This window comes from Notolepis coatsorum (assembly GCF_963971535.1).
Source record: "Notolepis coatsorum genome assembly, chromosome: 16".
In the NCBI taxonomy this organism is placed as follows: domain Eukaryota; kingdom Metazoa; phylum Chordata; class Actinopteri; order Aulopiformes; family Paralepididae; genus Notolepis; species Notolepis coatsorum.
In genome coordinates, this window is record NC_140180.1 from 7,760,634 (window position 1) to 7,784,648 (window position 24,015).

General features: G+C 42.7%; 1 protein-coding gene across 1 annotated transcript; it reads right to left on the reverse strand.

The window, feature by feature from the left end:
• Positions 1-433: 433 nt before the first annotated feature.
• rab33a (RAB33A, member RAS oncogene family) lies at positions 434-23,590 on the reverse strand. The gene is made up of 4 exons (XM_084332166.1): positions 23,285-23,590; positions 16,766-16,906; positions 6,702-6,782; positions 434-660 (listed from the first exon to the last, which is right to left on the reverse strand). The coding sequence occupies exons 1-4, from the start codon at positions 23,525-23,527 to the stop codon at positions 436-438; spliced, it is 690 nt and encodes a 229-aa protein (XP_084188292.1). The 5' UTR covers positions 23,528-23,590; the 3' UTR covers positions 434-435.
• Positions 23,591-24,015: the final 425 nt, after the last annotated feature.

Genomic DNA, 24,015 nt, shown 5'->3' on the forward strand with positions numbered 1-24,015 from the left:
TCTGGTTTCAGTTTATTGTGTCTTCACCTCTCTCCTCATCTCTCCTCTCCCATCATCTCTGCTTCTCTCCGCTGTGTTAACTTCATCATCAGGGTAACATCTAGAGACTAGTTTCTCCTCGATTCAGTTTTAGTTTCAGCCTCTCCTCCCATCCTATCTCTCTCTATCTCTTCCTCTCCATCCCTCATCTCCCTCTCCCCCCCCCCCCCCTCTCTCTCTCTCTCTCTGCCCCCTCCCTCTCTCCCTCTCTCTCTCTCTCTGCCCCCTCCCTCTCTCCCTCTCTCTCTCTCTCTCTCTCTCTCTCTCTCTCTCTCTCTCTCTCTCTCTCTCTCTGCCCCCCCTCTCTCTGTCTCTCTGTCTCTCTCTCCCTCTCTCTCCCTCTCGCTCTCTCTCTCTCTCCCTCTCTCCCTCTCTCTCTTCCTCCTCCGCTGCTGTTTAACAGGGACAGTTACTCTTTGCTTCTGCCTCCTGCGTCAGTCTGACCCTCCCGTCTTCTCTCTCCACGTCTCGGTGCATCAGGGTCTTCTGGGCCTTCAGCCTGCAGGCCAGAGACATGAAGATGGAGTCTACGTTCTGCTTCTCCTTCGGGTCCTTGGCCGACGTCTCGAACAGCAGCATGTTGTGGGCGTCGGCGAACTTCAGCGCCGTGTTGGACGGGACCTGAACACAGCGGAGAGGAACGTTAGTCTGTAAGCCACTTACTCTACCCTGGTCTAACACAACTAGTCTACCTTAGTCTACCTTAGTCAAACAACTAGAAGTATGCACTCAGTCTACCTTAGTCTACCTTAGGCTAACAAGTAGAAGTATGCACTCAGTCTACCTTAGGCTAACAAGTAGAAGGATATACTGACATGTATGGACAGGATGACATGTATGTTGTGTATGTCATAAATGTCACTATGAATTGAAAATGGGGGACCCTGATGTAAACAAGACAAACGTCTTTCTCTGGTCTGCATCCCCTTAACAAGTGTGTGTATCGAGCCGCACTGTATTGTACCCATTCTGCAATCTGTTAAATAAAGTTTTCATTCATTCATTCATTCTCAGTCTACCTTAGTCTACCTTAGTCTACCTCAGTCTAACAACTAGAAGGATGCACTCAGTAGGGTGCAGAACTCCGCAGAGGCCTGACAATCTCTACACTTTGCCATTACTTTCACATTTTACTGGGTAGATGGCTGGAAAGAAGAGTTGCCGATATTGCGATATGGTGGTGCCAGAGGAAAGGTCACAGGGTCACTAAAATCAACAGGCTTCTCCCTCCAAGGGTCATGGATATTCACAGCAAATTATGCGACTGTACGACTATGTCACAGTCACATGTACGATGATATATGTGAGACGATACACTCATTTGAAAATGGACGGTTTGGCCTGATGGTGGCACTAGAGGATATTTCTTCCTCTTGGGGTCATGAATGTGCACCCCGCTATTTCATCCACCAACAAATTATGTTTCATTACCAGGTATTAGGGCTGACCCCTATTAATCGATTAGTCGACTAATCGGTCGAAAGGAGCCGTAGTCGACTGGCCAACCTCTTAGTCGAATATAAAAAAAAAAAAAATTATTTTATTTATTTTTTTATCATTCTTTCCAAAAGAAAATAGGCCTAGAAGCGTGGCTAACGCTAATGGCACGCATACCAGAGGCTAACTGCCTACGAAAACAGGCACAGAGGCACTGAAAGAGCATTTCACCCATCTAATGAACACACTAGACTATAGACAAATATCAAGATGTATCCATCAGTGGACCAATTGCATGCTTTTGCAGAAGACAAGAAGCCTTCAGTCGACTCCTTCAGACATTAACCCTTTCTCTGCTGATGACGTGTTAACACGTCATTCTCCGCCATGCGTTGTCTGCCGATGACTTGTTAAGGCGTCTTTGAGATCAATATTTCATATTTTCGTCATGGTATTCACATTTCACCCACGGAGTCTTGGCTGGTGGTGTAGGACTCCGCTCAACTCTGCAACGCTTCAATACCGCCACCTCGTTACCAAACGTGTTACCAAAACTGGAAGTGGCCGGAAGTGCTTAGTCCGTCCCGTATTCCGTCCGGCCACTCGCTATCGCTCCCGAGATTCAATCCAGACACCATGGATATCGATCCGTTGCCATAACTCAATAAACAACATTATTTGGACGTATATTAGTATTATACAAACCGGAACTGGATCACCTAGATCAACATCCCATAATAGCGATCTTTTTGCTCCAGTATCATCCCCCATCGCTAAGAGGAAGCTGCCGTGAGTTTCAGCGTTTTTGATTATTATTATCCATACAAACTGCTCTGATCTATATATCACCCATACTACATTAATCATTTAACGTCGGTCATTGAATTATAAACGACCCCCCCCCCCTCCGGTCACCAGCAGATGACCAGTCATGACGTTTAGGATCATGTACAGTTGACATTTTTAATATAACGTTGATCGGTATCAAACTGCATTTGATAATCTAATACAGTGGTGCCCAACCAGTCGATCGCGATCGACAGGTAGATCGCGGGCTGATTTCAAGTAGATCTCGATTAATAAAATTTGATTATAATTTTATTTTTTATTTTTGCAAAATCAACTCTGCCTCTCTTTGTTAACTACAACAAGCAATGCTGTTTGTTATTTAAGATGAGGTCGGACTCGGCACTGACAGATTTGTGTTCATTGTGCTGCTTTTATAAAGCCTCAAATGGCGGCTTACAATATTTCATGAAAGCAACGTGTTTTGTTTGTCTAAGATTTAAAAAGGTTTAAACTTTACAGCACTGACAAAGTTGAACAAAGTGCTGTACAAGTCCCACAACATGCCATATGCCATATAATATGTTTTGTCATGTGCATATTGAATGGGTATTACTAATACTATTAATACTAATACTAGCCGAGAGCAGGTAAAATCTTGGCTGGTAGCTCTCGGCTAGGTGGTAAATAAAAAAGTAGATCTTGGTTCAAAAAAGGTTGGGCACCCCTGGGATTTGTGCCTATATCTCACGTTCTATGAAATACAGCAGAAAACGATAAAAACATATTTATACTCTGGACGGTATTTTAGTATGAATGTGTGAATGAAAAAGTAAAACGTTCCTACATCCTGAACGCTAGATAATTGATGTTGAATGGGCCATAGTAATGTCAATTTAGCAATACAATTTAAAAAGTTATAGCCCTGCAAAGAAGGTGAACATCTCCATAGACAAATAGCGCTGGCAGAGAGGGTACAAGGATGGATATAAGCTCCGGCAGAGAATGGGTTAAGCACCCCCCACAGCCCAAATGGAATGATACAAAAATTAAAATTAAAAAACATTATTATTATTATTATTATTCTTTTTTTTTAAGTCGACCAATAGTCGACGAACGGCAAATTTTGGCCAATCCTAGTCGACCATCCAAATCCTTAGTCGGGACAGCCCTACCAGGTATATATACGCAAAGCAGTCAGTCATCCTCTCCTCTTGCCATTCCTCTCTGTTACATAGACATGCAGAAGTGTGACGAACGCTGTCATTCATTTATTGTACTGTAAATAAGAGCTATTTTATTGCACTGCACTATTGCACTATGTTATTCTGATTATTGCACTGTAAATCTTTATTGTGCTGCTTTTATTCTGTTTGCACTTTATGCATTGCTTTTATTCTGTCTATTTTATATACTCATTTTATGTCTGCACTGTATGCATTGCTTTTATTTGATAAATTATATGCTAATATTTATGCAAATGTTATGCTCATTGTATTTTAATCTAATTAAATCAAATATGACTAGTTTATTAGTCTACAGTACTGCTGTGAAGCACTTCTGCAATTCTTGTATGAAAGATGCTATACAATAACGTTTATTATTATTATTATTATTATTATTATTATTATTATTATTATTATTATTATTATTATTATTATTATTATTATTATTGTTATTGTTATTATTATTATTATTATTATTATTATTATTATTATTATTATTATTATTATTATTATTATTATTATTATTATTGTTATTGTTATTATTATTATTATTATTATTATTATTATTATTATTATTATTATTATTATTATTATTATTATTATTATTATTATTATTATTATTATTATTATTATTATTATTATTATTATTATTATTATTATTATTATTATTATTATTATTATTATTATTATTATTATTATTATTATTATTATTATTATTATTATTATTATTATTATTATTATTATTATTATTATTATTATTATTATTATTATTATTATTATTATTATTGTTATTCACACCTTTAATAGCCTTCGCTTGGGCAAAGCAAATGTCTGGCCGTTCTTCTCTGTCACACAAAATACAGAAATTGCATGATTTCTTTGGTTCAGTGGTGTGGTTTCCTTGGGAAACATGTGCTCCTTAGCCTGCACCTTTCTTGACAAGTGGCTGTCATCCTTGTTTATTCCCCCACACTTGAGTCATAGAAGCGCTAGGAACGCTTTTCATAACCAGCGGCGGTATCAGAAACAGCTGGACTCTGATACGTGTCAACGATTCCAAGTGAGTGGGAACGCCTGTTTGTTTTTTAAGTTGGGCCGGTAGTCTCAGAATAATAATGTGAGTCTCTGAGAATCCGAGGGCAGCCAGATGATTTGAAAAGCTACACCCAAATGTACAGCAGTTATCCACTATTGTTACTTATTCAAGAGAAGTCATGAAAGGAGAGAGGATTTAAATGGTACAAGAGTCGTTTAATTCTAGAATCTCAATGCCCATTGGCGTAGCCCCATGCTCTTCTAGTGTTAAACCATAGAACCGCCGTGTGCGTGCGTGTGTGTGTGTGTGTGTGTGTGTGTGTGTGTGTGTGTGTGTGTGTGTGTGTGTGTGTGTGTGTGTGTGTGTGTGTGTGTGTGTGTGTGTGTGTGTGTGTGTGTGTGTGTGTGTGTGTGTGTGTGTGTGTGTGTGTGTGTGTGTGCGTGCGTGCGTGCGTGCGTGCGTGCGTGTGTGTGTGTGTGTGTGTGTGCAGACAAGAAAGAAGAAGTAGCCTACTCTGTTGGGACAAAAGCGTCTCTGTATGAGCTGCTGGTTGGGTGTGTCTTGACTATAGTCTCTGCCAAGTGCATGTGTGGAGCTCGGAGGCCTGATCTCGCTTAAAAGATGTAAATAAAGTACTAATCGACCACAGGAAAAAGAAAGTACATACTGTACATTATGTTATAGCAATAAGTAATATATTTATGAATTGTATCAAACATGTACGTTTTCAGAAAACATTGAAGTTCCCCTGGTGGGGAGCAAACCCAGGGCACTCTACCAACTACCAAGACACACGTTTCTGATAGCCTCGCCCAAACCCTAACCAGAGGTACAGTGCTCATGCCGCGCGATGCCACGCGGTACCACGCCGCTCCACCACGTTTCTGATAGCCTCGCCCAAACCCTAACCAGAGGTACAGTGCTCATGCCGCGCGATGCCACGCGGTACCACGCCGCTCCACCACTTTTCTGCGTGCACACAAAAATGCGTTCACAACTTTCACTCGACTCGTCGTGCCGTGCGCCAAGTACCGGTACTTATCTAGCTACTTGTCTTTGCATAACAATAGGATACCAATAGCATAACAAAGAACGAGAAGAGCCAAACCAAAATTCAAGCACTGTACCAATTGGTGGGGGTTTGCCTGAGCTGTGGAACCTCTCACTATGTGACAAAATGGTCCCGACTGGAAGGATGAGACATTTCTTATGTTGTGCTTCAGAAGGAAACTGTCCTTCTGTAAACTGTAAGTTACATTGTTAATTTAGTTTGTATTTACTTTTCTAGTTTAAGGCTACGTTTAGACGAGCGTTTTGTGAACAGAAACAGCAAAAGTCGTCTTGCGGTTTCACTTTTAATTTTACGTTTAGACGAGCGTTTTGGGGTGGAATTCTCCGTGCAGACGACGCTGTAACGACGGAGCCCCGCTGTCACACGATTGGCGCATATGTCACATGACGTGCTGTGAAGACCCGCCCTACTCTGCCTCTGATTCGCAGACTGTGGATGGGGAATGTGATTGGACCAAAGCAGAGTCACTCACAGACAGTGGGTCCACTCACGCCGCGGGACAGATTCTTGTGTATTTAACCCTTTCACTGCCACACGACAGCCGGTTGTGTGATAGTAAAGGGTTAACCTTCTGTCGTGTGGCAGTGAAAGGGTTAAAAGTACTGCCAATGTAGCCTTCAGGTGATCTCCGTTGATATAGTCAGACATACTTGCTTTGTTTACGTCTCGGCTACTGGCGCATACCTGCTACCTGTGACGTAAGCAGTACGCGCGACCAGAGCCGTGACAACCCTTTCGTCATCGTTTTAACAGATTTATACGGTTCGACAGTTTAGACGAGAGCGCAAAGCTTTTGCGTTTCTAGGAATTCCACCCTGGAAGGTAGTCTCACTTTTTTGCGGTTTCACCCCGTAAAAACACCGTTTCCGTATAAACGAAAGGCACTGACCTGAACGTGTTATGTTGTGTTATATTGTGTTGTTGTTCTAACAGACACACTGACCTGAACGTGTTATGTTGTGTTATATTGTGTTGTTGTTCTAACAGACACACTGACCTGAACGTGTTATGTTGTGTTATATTGTGTTGTTGTTCTAACAGACACACTGACCTGAACGTGTTATGTTGTGTTATATTGTGTTGTTGTTCTAACAGACACACTGACCTGAACGTGCTCCACCAGGTCACACTTGTTTCCGACCAGAACTCGCGGCACTGAGGCCGACACCCGGTGACCATTACACTCCTGGAACACAAGACAACATGAAGCAACATTACTATTTACATTATTATTATTCTGGCTAACATCAATAGTAGTAGCAGCCTAACCGTGAAGACCCATGGAACGCTAAGCCAACATCTATGCTAACTTCATGTACTTTGTTTATGCTGTTGTCTCTGTTTACCTGTTACCTATCTATGATTTTCCTTGTATTGATTATCATTATTATTATTATTATTATTATTATTATTATTATTATTATTATTATTATTATTATTATTATTATTATTATTATTATTATTATTATTATTATTATTATTATTATTATTATTGTTAATGTTGTTATTATTATTATTATTATTATTATTATTATTATTATTATTATTATTATTATTATTATTATTATTATTATTATTATTATTATTATTATTATTATTATTATTATTATTTATTTATTTATTATTATTATTATTATTATTATTATTATTATTATTATTATTATTATTATTATTATTATTATTATTATTATTATTATTATTATTATTATTATTATTATTATTATTATTATTATTATTATTATTATTATTATTATTATTATTATTATTATTATTATTATTATTATTATTATTATTATTATTATTATTATTATTATTATTATTATTACCTCACTCACATAATTTGTTACCAAATTGTTGCCCACTTCAACACCTATTGCTTGTCTTGGCATCCTTGTTGGAGGAATATCCCTGGAAATGCTCGTTCTAGGGTTTCTTAGCTTTTATCTTTCCTATTGTAACCAAGTGGATTTGAAACCTGGGAGGTGTTAGCAGGTGCTGGTTGACTGTAGTTTATACTAACCAACTGAGCTAAAGGGTCAGACCCGTTAGCAGGTGCTGGTTGACTGTAGTTTACACTAACCAACTGAGCTAAAGGGTCAGACCCGTTAGCAGGTGCTAGTTGACTGTAGTTTACACTAACCAGCTGAGCTAAAGGGTCAGACCAGTTAGCAGGTGCTGGTTGACTGTAGTTTACACTAACCAACTGAGCTAAAGGGTCAGACCTGTTAGCAGGTGCTGGTTGACTGTAGTTTACATTAACCATCTGAGCTAAAGGGTCAGACCAGTTAGCAGGTGCTAGTTGACTGTAGTTTACACTAACCAGCTGAGCTAAAGGGTCAGACCTGTTAGCAGGTGCTGGTTGACTGTAGTTTACACTAACCAGCTGAGCTAAAGGGTCAGACCCGTTAGCAGGTGCTAGTTGACTGTAGTTTACATTAACCAGCTGAGCTAAAGGGTCAGACCCGTTAGCAGGTGCTGGTTGACTGTAGTTTACATTAACCAGCTGAGCTAAAGGGTCAGACCTGTTAGCAGGTGCTGGTTGACTGTAGTTTACACTAACCAGCTGAACTAAAGGGTCAGACCTGTTAGCAGGTGCTGGTTGACTGTAGTTTACACTAACCAGCTGAGCTAAAGGGTCAGACCTGTTAGCAGGTGCTGGTTGACTGTAGTTTACACTAACCAGCTGAGCTAAAGGGTCAGACCTGTTAGCTGGTGCTGGTTGACTGTAGTTTACACTAACCAGCTGAACTAAAGGGTCAGACCCGTTAGCAGGTGCTAGTTGACTGTAGTTTACATTAACCAGCTGAGCTAAAGGGTCAGACCTGTTAGCAGGTGCTGGTTGACTGTAGTTTACACTAACCAGCTGAGCTAAAGGGTCAGACCCGTTAGCAGGTGCTAGTTGACTGTAGTTTACATTAACCAGCTGAGCTAAAGGGTCAGACCTGTTAGCAGGTGCTGGTTGACTGTAGTTTACATTAACCAGCTGAGCTAAAGGGTCAGACCTGTTAGCAGGTGCTGGTTGACTGTAGTTTACACTAACCAGCTGAGCTAAAGGGTCAGACCTGTTAGCAGGTGCTGGTTGACTGTAGTTTACACTAACCAGCTGAACTAAAGGGTCAGACCTGTTAGCAGGTGCTGGTTGACTGTAGTTTACACTAACCAGCTGAGCTAAAGGGTCAGACCCGTTAGCAGGTGCTAGTTGACTGTAGTTTACATTAACCAGCTGAGCTAAAGGGTCAGACCCGTTAGCAGGTGCTGGTTGACTGTAGTTTACATTAACCAGCTGAGCTAAAGGGTCAGACCTGTTAGCAGGTGCTGGTTGACTGTAGTTTACACTAACCAGCTGAGCTAAAGGGTCAGACCTGTTAGCAGGTGCTGGTTGACTGTAGTTTACACTAACCAGCTGAACTAAAGGGTCAGACCTGTTAGCAGGTGCTGGTTGACTGTAGTTTACACTAACCAGCTGAGCTAAAGGGTCAGACCTGTTAGCAGGTGCTGGTTGACTGTAGTTTACACTAACCAGCTGAGCTAAAGGGTCAGACCTGTTAGCTGGTGCTGGTTGACTGTAGTTTACACTAACCAGCTGAACTAAAGGGTCAGACCCGTTAGCAGGTGCTAGTTGACTGTAGTTTACATTAACCAGCTGAGCTAAAGGGTCAGACCTGTTAGCAGGTGCTGGTTGACTGTAGTTTACACTAACCAGCTGAGCTAAAGGGTCAGACCCGTTAGCAGGTGCTAGTTGACTGTAGTTTACATTAACCAGCTGAGCTAAAGGGTCAGACCTGTTAGCAGGTGCTGGTTGACTGTAGTTTACATTAACCAGCTGAGCTAAAGGGTCAGACCTGTTAGCAGGTGCTGGTTGACTGTAGTTTACATTAACCAGCTGAGCTAAAGGGTCAGACCTGTTAGCAGGTGCTGGTTGACTGTAGTTTACATTAACCAGCTGAGCTAAAGGGTCAGACCTGTTAGCAGGTGCTGGTTGACTGTAGTTTACACTAACCAGCTGAGCTAAAGGGTCAGACCTGTTAGCAGGTGCTGGTTGACTGTAGTTTACACTAACCAGCTGAACTAAAGGGTCAGACCTGTTAGCAGGTGCTGGTTGACTGTAGTTTACATTAACCAGCTGAGCTAAAGGGTCAGACCTGTTAGCAGGTGCTGGTTGACTGTAGTTTACACTAACCAGCTGAACTAAAGGGTCAGACCTGTTAGCAGGTGCTGGTTGACTGTAGTTTACATTAACCAGCTGAGCTAAAGGGTCAGACCTGTTAGCAGGTGCTGGTTGACTGTAGTTTACACTAACCAGCTGAGCTAAAGGGTCAGACCTGTTAGCAGTTGTACAATAAAGACCAAGCATGGCGTTGTCAGTATTCCAATGTACAGCCCCACCCAACCCCACCCCACCTACCCAACCTCCTCCAATGTACAGTTTCCATGTCAAATGTATGTCAGTATTCCAATGTACAGTGTCCCCCCCCCCCACCTCCAATGTACAGCCCCACCCCACCTACCCAACCTCCCCAATGCACAGTTTCTATGTCAAATGTATATACTCTTCTTCTGAATTTTTTTAGTATCACAAACAGTACTGTATTTGAAAATCTGGTATGTCATAAATGTATAGATGTAGCAGTACTGTCTATCTGTATGTCATGTGTGTCATATGATGAATTGAAAATGGGGGACCCTGATGGAAACAAGACGAAAGTCTTTCTCAGGTCTGCATCCTCTTAACAATTGTATGTATCGAGCTGTACTGTACTGTACCCATTCTGCAATCTGTTAATAAACTTTTCAATCAATCAATCAAGCATGTGCTGGTTGACTGCAACCGACTCCTCAGTAGTTTACAGTCATCATCCCCCCCGAGAAGTGTGTCCTTGTATGTTCTTTCATTCACACACGCACTTTCCCAGGATAAGGCAGGGTAAAGATCCCACCGCCATTGATATGTACAGTAACCTGGATACAGATTCACAATGTCACCAATGTAACCTGGGAGTGGGACCATAACGTTTTTGTGTAGGTTTTTCCTTATCTTCATTTGGCAGTAGATGTGTTCCAAGTCAAGTCAAGTCAAGAGTTTTAATTGTCACGGCATACAAGTATACAATGAAATGCGGGTGGTCTTGCCCGCGACGATGTGCAATACAGTGGTACAACATAAAATAGAATCCAATAAAAAAACAACATTGTGCAATAAACAGGTAACATGGTGTGACATCTCGGTATCTGGACATAGTATTTACAGAGCATATAGGACATGCTAGGTAGCTTTAGTAGTGCAATACACTGTTCCTGTTGTTATACTAATTTAAAGTGGCCTTTCCTCTTGGCCATAAGTGTGCGTGTGTGTGGCATGAGTGTTAAAGTGGCTGCTAGTGTGTGAGCGTGCACAGCGTGCGTGTCGTGTGTGTGCTTGTGTGTGGGTAGTTCAGTTTCTGTGGCACTCAATGTTCATTGTTCAAGGCTCTGATGGCCTGGGGGAAGAAGCTGAGCCTAAGCCTCTCCGTCCTAGTAGCTGGGGTTCGCAGGCGTCTGCCTGACCTCAGCAGCTGGAACAGGCTGTTATTGGGGTGGTGGGGGTCTTTCATTATTCTGCAGGCTCTGGATTTGCACCTCTTGTTGTATAGAACCTGCAGGGTAGGTAGCGCAATACCCGTGGTACGCTCGGCTGAGCGCACCACTCTCTGTAGGGCCTTCTTGTCCTGTGCCGTGCTGTTTCCATACCAGGCAGTGATGTTTCCGGTCAAGATGCTCTCTACAGCTCCTGAGTAGAAGGACTGGAGTATCTTCCCCGATACTCTGAACTTCCTTAACTGTCTCAGGTGGTAGAGGCGCTGCTTCGCTTTCTTTACTACTGTGTCTATGTGTGTTGACCATGTCAGATCCTCTGAGATGTGGACCCCCAGGTACTTAAAGCTGCTCACCCTGTCCACGGTAGCCCCGTTAATCATCAGTGAATGAATGAATGAATGAATGAAAACTTTATTAACAGATTGCAGAATGGGTACAGTACAGTACGGCTCAATACATACAATTGTTAAGGGGATGCAGACCAGAGAAAGACTTTCGTCTTGTTTACATCAGGGTCCCCCATTTTCAATTCATCGTAACATATATGACATACAGATAGACAGTACTGCTACATCTATACATTTATGACATACCAGATTTGCAATTACAGTACTGTTTGTGATACAAAAAGAGTCCAGAAAGAAAAGAGTATATACATTAGGCGTAGAAACTGTACATTGGATTGGGTAGGTGGGGGTGGGGGGGGACTGTACATTGGAGGTGGTTGGGTGGGTGGGTGGGGGGGGGGGTTGGGTAGGAGTGGGGGGGGGGGAGGGGTTGGGTAGGAGTGGGGGGGGGGGGGGGGTTGGGTAGGAGGGGTGGGTGGGGGACACTGTACAACTGTACAAACAACACTGTACATTGGATTATTGACAGGACCATACTTGGTAATTTACTGTACATTGGAGGGGGTTGTGTTCAGACATTTACAGGGGCCAGTTTCGAGTTGCAGTCTCCCTTAGGTGTTTTTTGAGAGTGTTTTTGAAAGTGGGTAGTGATTCACATTCCTTTACAGCTTTGGGTAGGGCGTTCCACATTGATGTGGCATAATTGCGAAACGTGTTTAGTCCCTTGTTTGAGCCGAATCTGGGTTTAACATGATTTGTGGAGCTCCCTCTGGTGTTGTGATCGTGGTATTCACTGACCTTTGGGAAGTATTTTGTCATGTACATGGGTACCTTGGTCGTGTAGTGTATCTTGTAGACCAGGCCCATTGCAAGTTGCTGTACTCTGTCGTCTACTCTAAGCCATCCTAGGTTGTCAAAGTGGGCAGGGGTGAGGTGGGTTCTAGGAGTAAGGTCAAGCAGTAGTCTGACCAGTTTGTTTTGAGATGTTTGTAATTTTGTTTTTAGCGCCTTTGAGGTGCTTTGGTACCATGAGGTGCAAGCATAGTCGTAGTACCCTTGAATGAGTGCTCCTGCTAGAGTCTTCAGGGTATTCTTGTTTACCAGTGAGGAGATCCGGTACAAGAATCGTGTTCGTTGGTTGACTTTTTTTATTACATTGGATGCCATTTTGTCACAGGAAAGATTTGCCTCTAGAATGGAACCCAGGTAGGTAATATCTTCTTTCCTTGTGACAATATTGTCACCCACTGTAACTGAGAAGTGGTGTGTGTGTCTCCTGCTGTCCTCTCCTATAATCCACGATCAGCTCCTTGGTTTTACCAATGTTCAGGAGCAGGCTGTTGTCCTGGCACCAGCGTTCCAGTACCTCAACCTCCTCCCGGTAGGCCTTCTCGTCGTTGTCCGAGATCAGCCCCACCACCACCGTGTCGTCTGCGAACTTCACTATGGAGTTGGAGCTGAACTTGGCCACACAATCGTGTGTGTAGAGTGAGTACAGCAAGGGGCTTAGAACACAGCCCTGGGGGGACCCGATGCTCAGGGTGATGGTGTTGGAGGTCTGACCCCCACCCTGACCGCCTGGGGTCTTTCACTCAGAAAGTCCAGTACCCAGGCGCTCAGGGCGGAGCTCAGACCTAGCTCGATCAGCTTGTCCACCAGTCTGGTGGGGACTATGGTGTTGAACGCTGAGCTGTAGTCAATGAACAACAGTCTCACATAGCCCCCCTTCTGACGGTCAAGGTGGGAGAGAGTGCTGTGCAGTACCTGGGAGACCACGTCGTCAGTGGACCTGTTTGTCCTGTATGCAAATTGCATAGGGTCCATATCACTGGGGAGGGAGGCACAAATGTGGTCCTTGACCAGCCTCTCGAAACATTTCATGACCACAGAGGTGAGTGCCACCGGTCTGTAGTCATTTGGACATGTTGGGGAGGGTTTCTTCGGTACAGGGATGATGGTAGACATCTTGAAGCAGGCAGGGACCACTGACTCCGCCAGGGATTGATTAAATATGGCGGTGAACACCGGGGCAAGATGGTTGGCACAGGACTTAAGTATGCGTCCTGTTATACCATCTGGGCCAGCAGCCTTCCTGGTGTTCACCTGCATAAATGCTCTTCTCACACTGTGTTCCGACAACGAGAGAGCGCCCCCGCCCCCCCGCGGTTGCCCCCCCCCTCCACAACAGCCGGTGCGCCAGTGACGTCACTAGCCAGAGGGCTCGCGGCGACACTGTCTACACCGAACCGAGCGTAGAAGGAGTTGAGTTTGTCCGCGAGAGAGGCGTCGTCGCTCCCCATTGAGGGGGCGCTGACTTTGTAGTCAGTTATTGTCTTCAGTCCCCGCCACAAGCCTCTTGTGTCGTTTTGTGCCATTTGTGTCTCCAGTTTCTCAGCATATGTCCTCTTAGCAAGTTTAACAGCCTTGCGCAGAGTGTAGACTGAAGCCTTGTACTCTTCCATATTTCCTGACTCTCTGCCCAGGTTATAAGCCGTGGTGCGAGAGTTCAGGGCTGCTCTAATAGTGCTGTCCACCCAAGGTTTCTGGTTTGGGAAAACCCGCGCCTTTTTTGTGAGGACAATACCGTCAGCTACTGTTGTTATGTAGCTCACAACGGTATCAGCGTACTCGCTGACGTCACTGGCGCTTCCTTTAAACATGTCCCAGTCCGTGTCTGCGAGCGCATCCCGGAGCGTGGCCTCTGATTCGTCAGACCACTTTTTTGTCTCACGTGACACGACGGCGTCACGCGATCTTTGTTTGTATGCAGGGATTAAAAAAATGGAGTCGTGATCGCTCGCGCTTGCAGCACCCATCAATGGCGGAGCCGCTACAGCTTTGTAGCCGGCTCTGAACGGGGTGTAACAATGGTCGAGTGTGTTCCTCCCCCTCGTGGAGCAGGCGATGTGCTGAAAAAAGGACGGCATCACTTTCTTCAGATTCGCCTGTTTGAAGTCACCAGCCACTATCATCGCGGCTTCCGGATGCTTGATCTGTTGTTTGTTGAGGTGGTCGTGTAATTCCACCAGCGCTTTGCCAGTATTTGCCTGTGGGGGGATATATACGACGGACATGATGACCGCGGTAAACTCACGGGGTAGGTGGAACGGACGGCACAGGATTGAGAGATGTTCCATATCTGGGGAGCATGAACTTGAGAGGACATGTACTTCTTTGGGATTAACCCAGAGATTGTTCGTGAGGATGCAGACCCCACCTCCGATGCTCTTCCCAGAGGCTGCCGTGCGATCTGCTCTCAGGACGGTGAAGTTGTCCGATGGAGAGACGCTGTTGTCCGGCGTCGCTGGCTTGAGCCATGACTCCGTGAAACACATGATGTTAACGTGTCTCATCTCCCGTTGGAATCGGACCCTCGCTCTCAAGTCGTCCATCCTTCCCTCCAACGAACGTGCATTCGCCAGAAAGATGGATGGAATTGCTGGACGGTAAGCAGATCTTTTTAATCTAAGCCTGATACCTCCTCGTCTTCCTCTATGCCTCTTTCTGCCGTTTCCTTTGTTGCCGTTCTCCCGCTTGATTTCTGTTAGCCATTCTGGGCATAAAGTGTCTCCAAACTCCTCTTTGAGTCCGGAGTTTAGGTCCATAAGTGTCTGGCGGTCGTATGACATACCCGCCAGTGATGTTTTAATAAAAAGAGTAGAAAAAAACAAACATAATAGCTATAAATGTGCACAATCGTCGCGGAGCTAAACCAAAGGCGACTGACCGGGGTCGCGCCATAGAACATGTGTTCCATTGTGGGCTGGTGACGTCCATTGAGACATGTCATGTCTATGATGATGATCATGTGCTATACAGTACAAATAAACTTGACTTGACCATTGGGTCTGAACACTGCACACCAAGAATTAAACCAATAACTTCTGAGCGGAAATAGTCGTCAATAAAGTCAATGTGAGTTACCATGGTGACGTGGTGTCTTGTTACCATGGTCACGTGGTGGTGTCCTGTCTCTCATCCAGTAATGAATTCCTGGAGCTGTGATAATAAAGATGATTTCGTAACTGGTAACGAAGCACACTGGGGCTTTTATATCTATGCATACAAGGTAAGTGTTTGTTTCCCCACTGTTTAATGTGATCACAGAGCCAGTCATTTATTACAGGATGAGACACCACCACTTCACTATCATAAATCAATGAGGCTTGGTGTGCTGCATTACGACCCTATGGAGGGCTAGCTTCTGTTGCATGCCATGGTTCTGATGTGTCAGGCTATATTAGTAGTAGTAGCAGCAATAGTAGTAGTAGCAGCTGTAGTAGTAGTAACAGCTGTAGTAGTAGTAACAGCATCAGTAGTAGTAGTAGTACTAATAATAGTAGTCGTAGTAGTAGTAGTAACAGTAGTAGTAGTAGTAGTAGTAGTAGTAGTAGTAGTAGTAGTAGTAGCAGCAGTAGTAGTAGTAGTAGTAGTAATAGTAGTAGTAGTAATAGTAGTAGTAGTAGTAGCAGTAGTAGTAGTAGTAGTAGTAGTAGTAGTAGTAGTAGTAGTAGTAGTAGTAGTAGTAGTAGTAATAGTAGTAGTAGTAGTAGCAGTAGTAGTAATAGTAGCAGTAGTAGTAGTAGTAGTAGTAGTAGTAATAGTAGTAGTAGTAGCAGCAGTAGTAGTAGTAATAGTAGTCGTAGTAGTAGTAGTAGTAGTAGCAGTAGTAATAGTAGCAGTAATAGCAGTAGTAGTAGTAGTAGTAGTAGTATAGTAGTAATAGTAGTAGTAGTAGTAATAGTAGTAGTAGTAGTAGTAGTAGTAGTAATAGTGGTAGTAGTAGTAGTAGTAGTAGTAGTAGTAATAGTGGTAGTAGTAGTAGTAGTAGTAGTAGTAGTAGTAGTAGTAGTAGTAGTAGTAATAGTAGTAATAGTAGTAGTAGTAGTAGTAGTAGTAGTAGTAGTAGTAGTAGTAGTAGTAGTAGTAGTAGTAGTAGTAGTAGTAGTAGTAGTAGTAGTATAGTAGTAATAGTAACAGCAGTACTAGTAGTAGTAGTAGCAGCAGTATGTGTGCTAGTAACACCAAGCAAGAGAGACAAAAAGCAGGCAGTGCATCAAGTCTGAAGTCAGCCTGGACCCAGTCAATAAACAGTCTGTCCCTGACCCCTGACCTCTGACCCAGTTTCAGACCAGGTTGTCGGAAATAATAATCATTCTAAGTAGTGGTGCTGTAGCAGTTTATACATGTAACAGGTTTTTCCTTCATCCTTTCACAAAAAAAGAAAGAAAGTGTGATGGTTACAGACCTCCACCCAGCTCTGCAGGTTACGGAAGGAGGTCATCTTGGTAACATCATAGACGAAGACCACAGCGTGAACGTTGCGGTAATAATGTTCCACCATCGACTTCCTGAAGCGCTCCTGACCTGCAGTGTCCCACACCTGAACCTGGGAGAATTGTATTATTATGTCATTAATAATATATATAATATATATATATAAATGGTAAATGGCGTCATTTATATAGCGCTTTTATCCAAAGCGCTTTACAATTTGTTCCTCTCATTTTACCCATTCACTCACACATTCACACACACCGACGGCGGAGGCGACCATGCAAGGTGCCAACCTGCTCATCAGGAGCAATTAGGGGTTAAGCGTCTTGCTCACGCCGGACACTTCGACACGCTGCCCAGGAGGAGCGGGAATCGAACCGGGAACCTTCGGATTACCAGACGACTGCTCTACCTCCCGAGCCACTATATATAATTTATATATAAATTATATTATTATAATGAATAAGTACATGATAATTAATAATTAATATATTGTATAATTACCAAGATGCAAGTGAAGTACTGCATATAAATAAATATAAATAATAATAATAATAATCATTTTAATATTAGATCATTAGATGTATCAAATAAGTCTCACATGAGCATGTCCTGGTTGACAACAACATGACAGACAGCCAAATGGACAATAACAAACATGAAATACTTAAACATCCCCTCCACTCAAGAATGAGTTTTTTTTTATGATTGACTCATCTTGGAGGCATGACTTTGTCTATACAGATTGTTATTTGTGACTTTGTCTATACATATTGTTATTTGTGACTTTGTCTATACAGATTGTTATTTGTGACTTTGTCTATACAGATTGTTATTTGTGACTTTGACTATACATATTGTTATTTGTGACTTTGTCTATACAGATTGTTATTTGTGACTTTGTCTATACAGATTGTTATTTGTGACTTTGACTATACATATTGTTATTTGTGACTTTGTCTATACAGATTGTTATTTGTGACTTTGTCTATACATATTGTTATTTGTGACTTTGTCTATACAGATTGTTATTTGTGACTTTGACTATATAGATTGTTATTTGTGACGTTGACTATACATATTGTTATTTGTGACGTTGACTATAGCCTACAGATTGTTATTTGTGACTATCTATACAGATTGTTATTTGTGACTTTGACTATATAGATTGTTATTTGTGACGTTGACTATACATATTGTTATTTGTGACGTTGACTATAGCCTACAGATTGTTATTTGTGACTTTGTCTATACAGATTGTTATTTGTGACTTTGACTATACAGATTGATATTTATGACTTTGTCTATACAGATTGATATTTATGACTTTGTCTATACAGATTGATATTTATGACTTTGTCTATACAGATTGATATTTGTGACTTTGTCTATACAGATTGATATTTATGACTTTGTCTATACAGATTGATATTTATGACTTTGTCTATACAGATTGATATCTATGACTTTGTTTATGCATCTTTTTCACATTCTTCTCCTGCAGAGCTTCTCTGCACTTCCCTGAAATCTGAGTTGCATGTGTGATGTCACCAATAGGTCAGACCTCTCATGGTCCAATATTTGGTAACTTGACACATTTAGCTTCAGCTATACACAAAAAACTGAGTATCGACACGTCTTGAAAGATTATAAGCTTCCGACTTGGAATTCCTGGTAGATATTAATGGGTGCTTGTTGTCAATTTGTATATTCTATATTGATTGATTGATATGTATATGATTGATATATATATATGTTTGTCTTACATACAGATGTATGCCCAGCCCATATGGTATTACAAGACACATAAACAATAAGTATATAGTATACTTAACAATAAGTATATAGACCAAGATGGCCACAAAAAAGAAAACAAAAAAACATAACAAGCTGTAAACAATGTACTTCAAAGAAACAAGAGGAATTCATATACAATTATATAGGATATTAAAGCATTACATCCAGTGGTGCAGTGGCAAATTGACAGTAGGTCAAACGCTCCACGCGCGTGCGCGCATGCACAGTTTCTTTTGGCACTGATTATTATTATTATTTTTTTGCCTTGAAATAGATAAGCTGAAAAAGGTAGCAGCGTATGAAACTTTTGTATCACAAACAGTACTGTATTTGCAAATCTGGTATATGTCATAAATGTATAGATGTAGCAGTACTGTCTGTATGTCGTGTATGTCATTATATGTTATGATGAATTGAAAATGGGGGACCCTGATGTAAACAAGACGAAAGTCTTTCTCTGGTCTGCATCCCCTTAACAATTGTATGTATTTAGCTGTACTGTACCCATTCTGCAATCTGTTAATAAAGTTTTCAATCAATCAATCAATCAATCAATCAATCAATCAATCAATCAATCAATCAATCAATTCAGCCATTGGGTGGGACGGTCATGTGACCCAAATCAGCCAATGGAAGCGAGGGTCCTTAAAGTGTGGGTCCTTAAAGTGTTGCGGTCCTGAGAGTGTTGGTGCTCTCGTCCTGCAGCTGGATACAATTGCCTCACAGCGCGGCCGTCAGCGCGCGGCCCAGAGAGCGCCGCTGGCTCTGCGGCTCTGCAGCTGCATGCTTCTCCGGGAGTCCGGTTGGATAATGCCATGTAAAAAGTCGCATGCCTGACATATCGGCATGTAACTCGAGAACCGAGGCACGGATTTTGGCGATCCAGATGGCATTCGAACGGCAACGAATAGCGCTTTATTCGGTAATTTATATGTTCTGCGAAAAATGCAGCCCCGAGCCTTCAGATGCTCGCAAAGGGCCGTGAAACTGAAACTGAAACTGAAAAACAGTGAAACCCCGGACATTTCGATGAATTAATAACCCCCCCCCCCGGACAGGGCGTGAAAAGAGGACATGTCCGGGCAAAAGAGGACGTTTGGTCAGCCTACTCTACCTGTGCTTTTGTTATGTAAAAACGGTGGCCGCGGGCCGAGCCGATACTTAGTTACAACGAATGGGAACAGCGGATTTTTGTGTGCGTGACTGCGCGTACACGCGGGAACATATCCGTGCGCAATTGCGCGTACTTCAGCCTCAGTGACCGAGGTAAAACGCCGTTATACCGCGTTATACCAGCACTGCAACACTGATTACATCACGAGCAGGAGTGGGTTGTGAGAATTAGACCATGCCTAGGGGTGGTCGTTAGACCCCCCTAGGCATGGTCTAATTCTCACAATCCACGACTGCACGTGGTGTAATGGCTTTTATACAACTGGCGCATTCATCCAACCTTATTGCTATACAATAAACACACATTAATTGAAGATTTATTGAAAAGACCATCCGCAGAAAAAGTTGTTCCCAAAAAAAAAGAGAAGTTGCCTCCATGTGGAAGCAGCTCGGAAGTGCATCCAACTGTTCTCACTGTCTCTCAACTAAGACATCCAACAAACTAACACATCCAACTGTCTTTCAACTAAGACATCCAGCAAACTAACACATCCAACTGTCTTTCAACTAGACATCCAACAAACTAACACATCCAACTTTTCTTTTGTTTTGAACCTACTTTCTATAGAACTTCATTCTTAGATGCTTCTATAGAAAGTAGGTAAAAGCCCCCCCCCCCCTCCTCGCCATACCTTGCCTTTTAGTGAAAGGATGCCACTGGGTAAAACAAATAAAAAAAAGTTTTCTTTGCCCTATAAGAGGGGATTAAAAAAAATAAAAAATGTAAACCTACTTTCTATAGAAGCAGCTGGGAGGTGCGCTGTTTTAAGTGAGCGTGGATTATTGAATTGATTGATTGATTGATTGCTAATTCTATTACTGTCCGCCTTGTTTCCAACTGGTTAAGTTTAGGCACTCTTTCGAAGTCGCTCTCTTTCGAAGTTGGTTAAGGTTAGAGTTTGGAATCAGGGCTGGTGGTCTATCGCCCTGCTCTAAAGACAAACTCTAACCTTAACCAACTTTGAAAGAGAGCGACTTCGAAGGAGTGCCTAAACTTAACCAGTTGGAAACAAGGCGGACAGTAATAAAATTAGCAATCAATCAATCAATTCAATAATCAACGCTCACTTAAAACAGTGCACCTCCCAGCTGCTTCTATAGAAAGTAGGTAAAAAATTTAATATTTTTTTTTTGCAATTAATCAATCAATCAAACACTGGTATTTGTTCATTTCGAAGGCCCTTATTGGTAAGCTACCTCCTTATATTACATCATTATTGGTAAGCTACCTCCTTATATTACATCATTATTGGTAAGCTACCTCCTTATACTACATCATTATTGGTAAGCTACCTCCTTATACTACATCATTATTGGTAAGCTACCTCCTTATACTACATCATTATTGGAATGGAATTTTGGAACTTATGGAACTCGTTCTAGTGACTGCCTGGTCCAACACATTGGCGACCACGGTTTACAGTGTAATATGGTTCTGGACGACCAGGGTTTGTCAACAAACCGATGTACTTTCTAACAGCTACATATATACTTTATAGTATTGCTATCTGTCCATTCTCATTGTCACTTGAGTGCATAAACCGTGCCTTCATAATGGCTTAAAGAAAATAAAAATCCATCGGTTGGTTGTCATTTTATAGCGTTGTGAATATAAGCTTTATCGCAGTTTTCGTCTCGTCTTTTTTCTGGGAAGATATGAGGCTAAAGGCTAGTCACGTTATATCAAACGCCATTTCTGTTTTATATATACGAATGAAATAAAACAAACTGCTTAGCATCCGGACTATTACAGAGCATCTATGGATGAAATGGGGGCGGCGGGGGACGCCGATCAGTATTATTGATTAGCAATACAGTGTGCGTTCAAGTAGCCACATTCACTGATCGATCGCTTGCGTGTTACAACAATGTCCAATCCGGCTGTAATTTGGGTGAATAGTATCCTACAGTCAGCCCATGTGATCGCCGGCAGCATTTTGTCATTATTCATCGGCATCTGGTAGATCGATATGTCAATTGGCTGATCATAAATCCCATTATTCCAGGCTGAAATCTGCGTTCGGTAACGTGATCAAAGATGGAGGATGTTCGGCTGGGATCCAGGCTCATATGAAACGCCCCTAGACAATAAAAAAAATTTCCCCCCCATTCTGCCTCAATGATACTGCAGTGGAGCGATGACTCCCCTAAGAGGATCTGGCCGGTATTGCATGTTTCGGAAATCAAATATGCGGTTAGATCCTGCAAGTCGATCGGGGATGTTAATACCGTTATTAATATGGAATAAAACAATAACAACTTGCCACGAGTTAATTCGTGGCTCTGGTCCACAACGGGTGGAATCGAAACACGCGTTAACTCGTGGACGGTCCTTAATTTAAGGTCCCTGACTTTGCTCTGAACAGAGTGAATCTGCATTTTGTTATGATGCCCCTCTAGCCCATGGAATGAACTCCAACTGTCCCTTGAGATTCTCCCCTCTGTTGCAGTTTAAAACCTCGATCTCCAACCTTTGTCATTAAAGTTGTACATGTTTTAATTGATTTGTTATCCTTGCTTTTTGCCTCATCTTGTTGTCTTATTGTTATGATTTTATATGCCGTTTCTTTTTGCTAAACTCTGTACTAGGTACACTCGACGTGACTGTAAATGAGGGAAACCTCAGTTGCCTTTCGAGTTTAAATAAAGGTTTGAAATGAAACTAAGAGATGAGCTCATTTTCTTTTTTGTTTTTAATGCATAGGTAGGCGATATCGACTACAACACAACGTTATCTCTGTGCCAGAGAGTAGCAAACCTGTGCAGCATGAGGCTATTGCCCTTGTGTCTGCTCTGACCCTGTCTGTCTGGCTCGTCCGTCCGTCCGTCCAAGCAAGGAGGATTTTTTTTGTCTTTAGTGATGATTTAATGAAGACAAAAATGGCGTGTGACGTCACCAACCATCTGCTTTGACTGATGGTAATTTCTTCCCAGATTAAACCAGGAAAAACATCAACACAAATAAACAGATAAAAACACTGTTGTCATCATTATCGATTGATATACAAATCTTTCTGCTGTTACGTAAAGACAGATCGCAAGGCAGGCCTATTTTATCCTGACTGTTTCTAATAGGGGGGAATTTGATGAAATAGAGAAAAAACAACCTTGTGTCATTTGTGGATCAAATAAAAACACAAACAAACGAAGTGATGTGGGATATGTATGAGGATCTGTGTTTCATCATCAAAGCATCTTTGATACATAAGAAATAAACACACAGGGCGCCTGTTTCACAGCTTGTCAATCTGATCGCAATATTAAATGTCGAGTTGAACACAAATAAACAAATCACATCGCGTGTGGAATAATGACGCGCGCTCTCGTCTCTGGGTGGAAAACAGAAATAGCTGCTTTTATCGACAGAGAAAACAATCCTCTTTGGTCGCGTTATGAACTATATGTGATGTCGGCCTGTGTGAAACACAAAACCGAAGCGCTGCTGTTGTTGGCATCCATCCGTCCTTTAACCTCCTCTCCTCCTTCCCTCCTTTCCTCCGTCCTCCTCCTATATATCTACCTTGATGGTCTCTCCTTCGATCTCCACCGCTTTCTCTCTGAAATCCACGCCGATCGTGGCCTCGGTCTTGTCGGGGAAGCTGCCCCCGGTGAACCGGAACGTCAGGCAGGTCTTCCCGACGTTCGAGTCTCCGATCACGATGATCTTGAAGATGCGCGTCTGCACGGACAGCTCCAGGGAGGAGGACAGCTCCAGGAGGAGGGAGGAGGACGCGACGCTGCTGCGGGCTCTGCACGGCTCCATGCGGGGGAGGAGGAGGTGAGGGTGAGCATGGTGGCATGGTCCCCCGCCGGTCGTGCTCTGCTCTCCGGCTCCGGGGACTCGTTGGTCATGACGCCGCCGGAGGAGAGAGATGCCTGCGCCAGGCGGGGAGGCTGTGAGGAGGGAGGAGGAGGAGAGATGGAGAGAGAGAGAGAGAGAGAGAGAGAGAGAGAGAGAGGAGAGAGAGAGAGAGAGAGAGAGAGAGAGAGAGAGAGAGAGAGGAGAGAGAGAGAGAGAGAGAGAGAGAGAGAGAGAGAGAGAGAGAGAGAGAGAGAGAGAGAGAGAGAGAGAGAGAGAGAGAGAGAGAGAGAGAGAGAGAGAGAGGAGAGAAAGAGAGAGAGAGAGAGAGAGAGAGAGAGAGAGAGGAGAGAGAGAGAGGGAGAGTGGGGAGAGAAGAGAGAGAGAGAGAGAGGAGAGAGAGAAAGAGAGAGAGAGAGAGAGAGAGAGATGAGAAGAGAGAGGGGGAGAGA

Excerpts from the sequence above, each read along its gene's own strand:
- rab33a (XM_084332166.1), bottom strand. The coding sequence starts at position 23,527 with ATGGAGCCGTGCAGAGCCCGCAGCAGCGTCGCGTCCTCCTCCCTCCTC. Across the intron at positions 6,783-16,765 it reads ACCTGCAGAGCTGGGTGGAG|GAGTGTAATGGTCACCGGGT; the intron begins GTCTGTAACCAT and ends CTTGTGTTCCAG. Across the intron at positions 661-6,701 it reads ACCTGGTGGAGCACGTTCAG|GTCCCGTCCAACACGGCGCT; the intron begins GTCAGTGTGTCT and ends CGCTGTGTTCAG.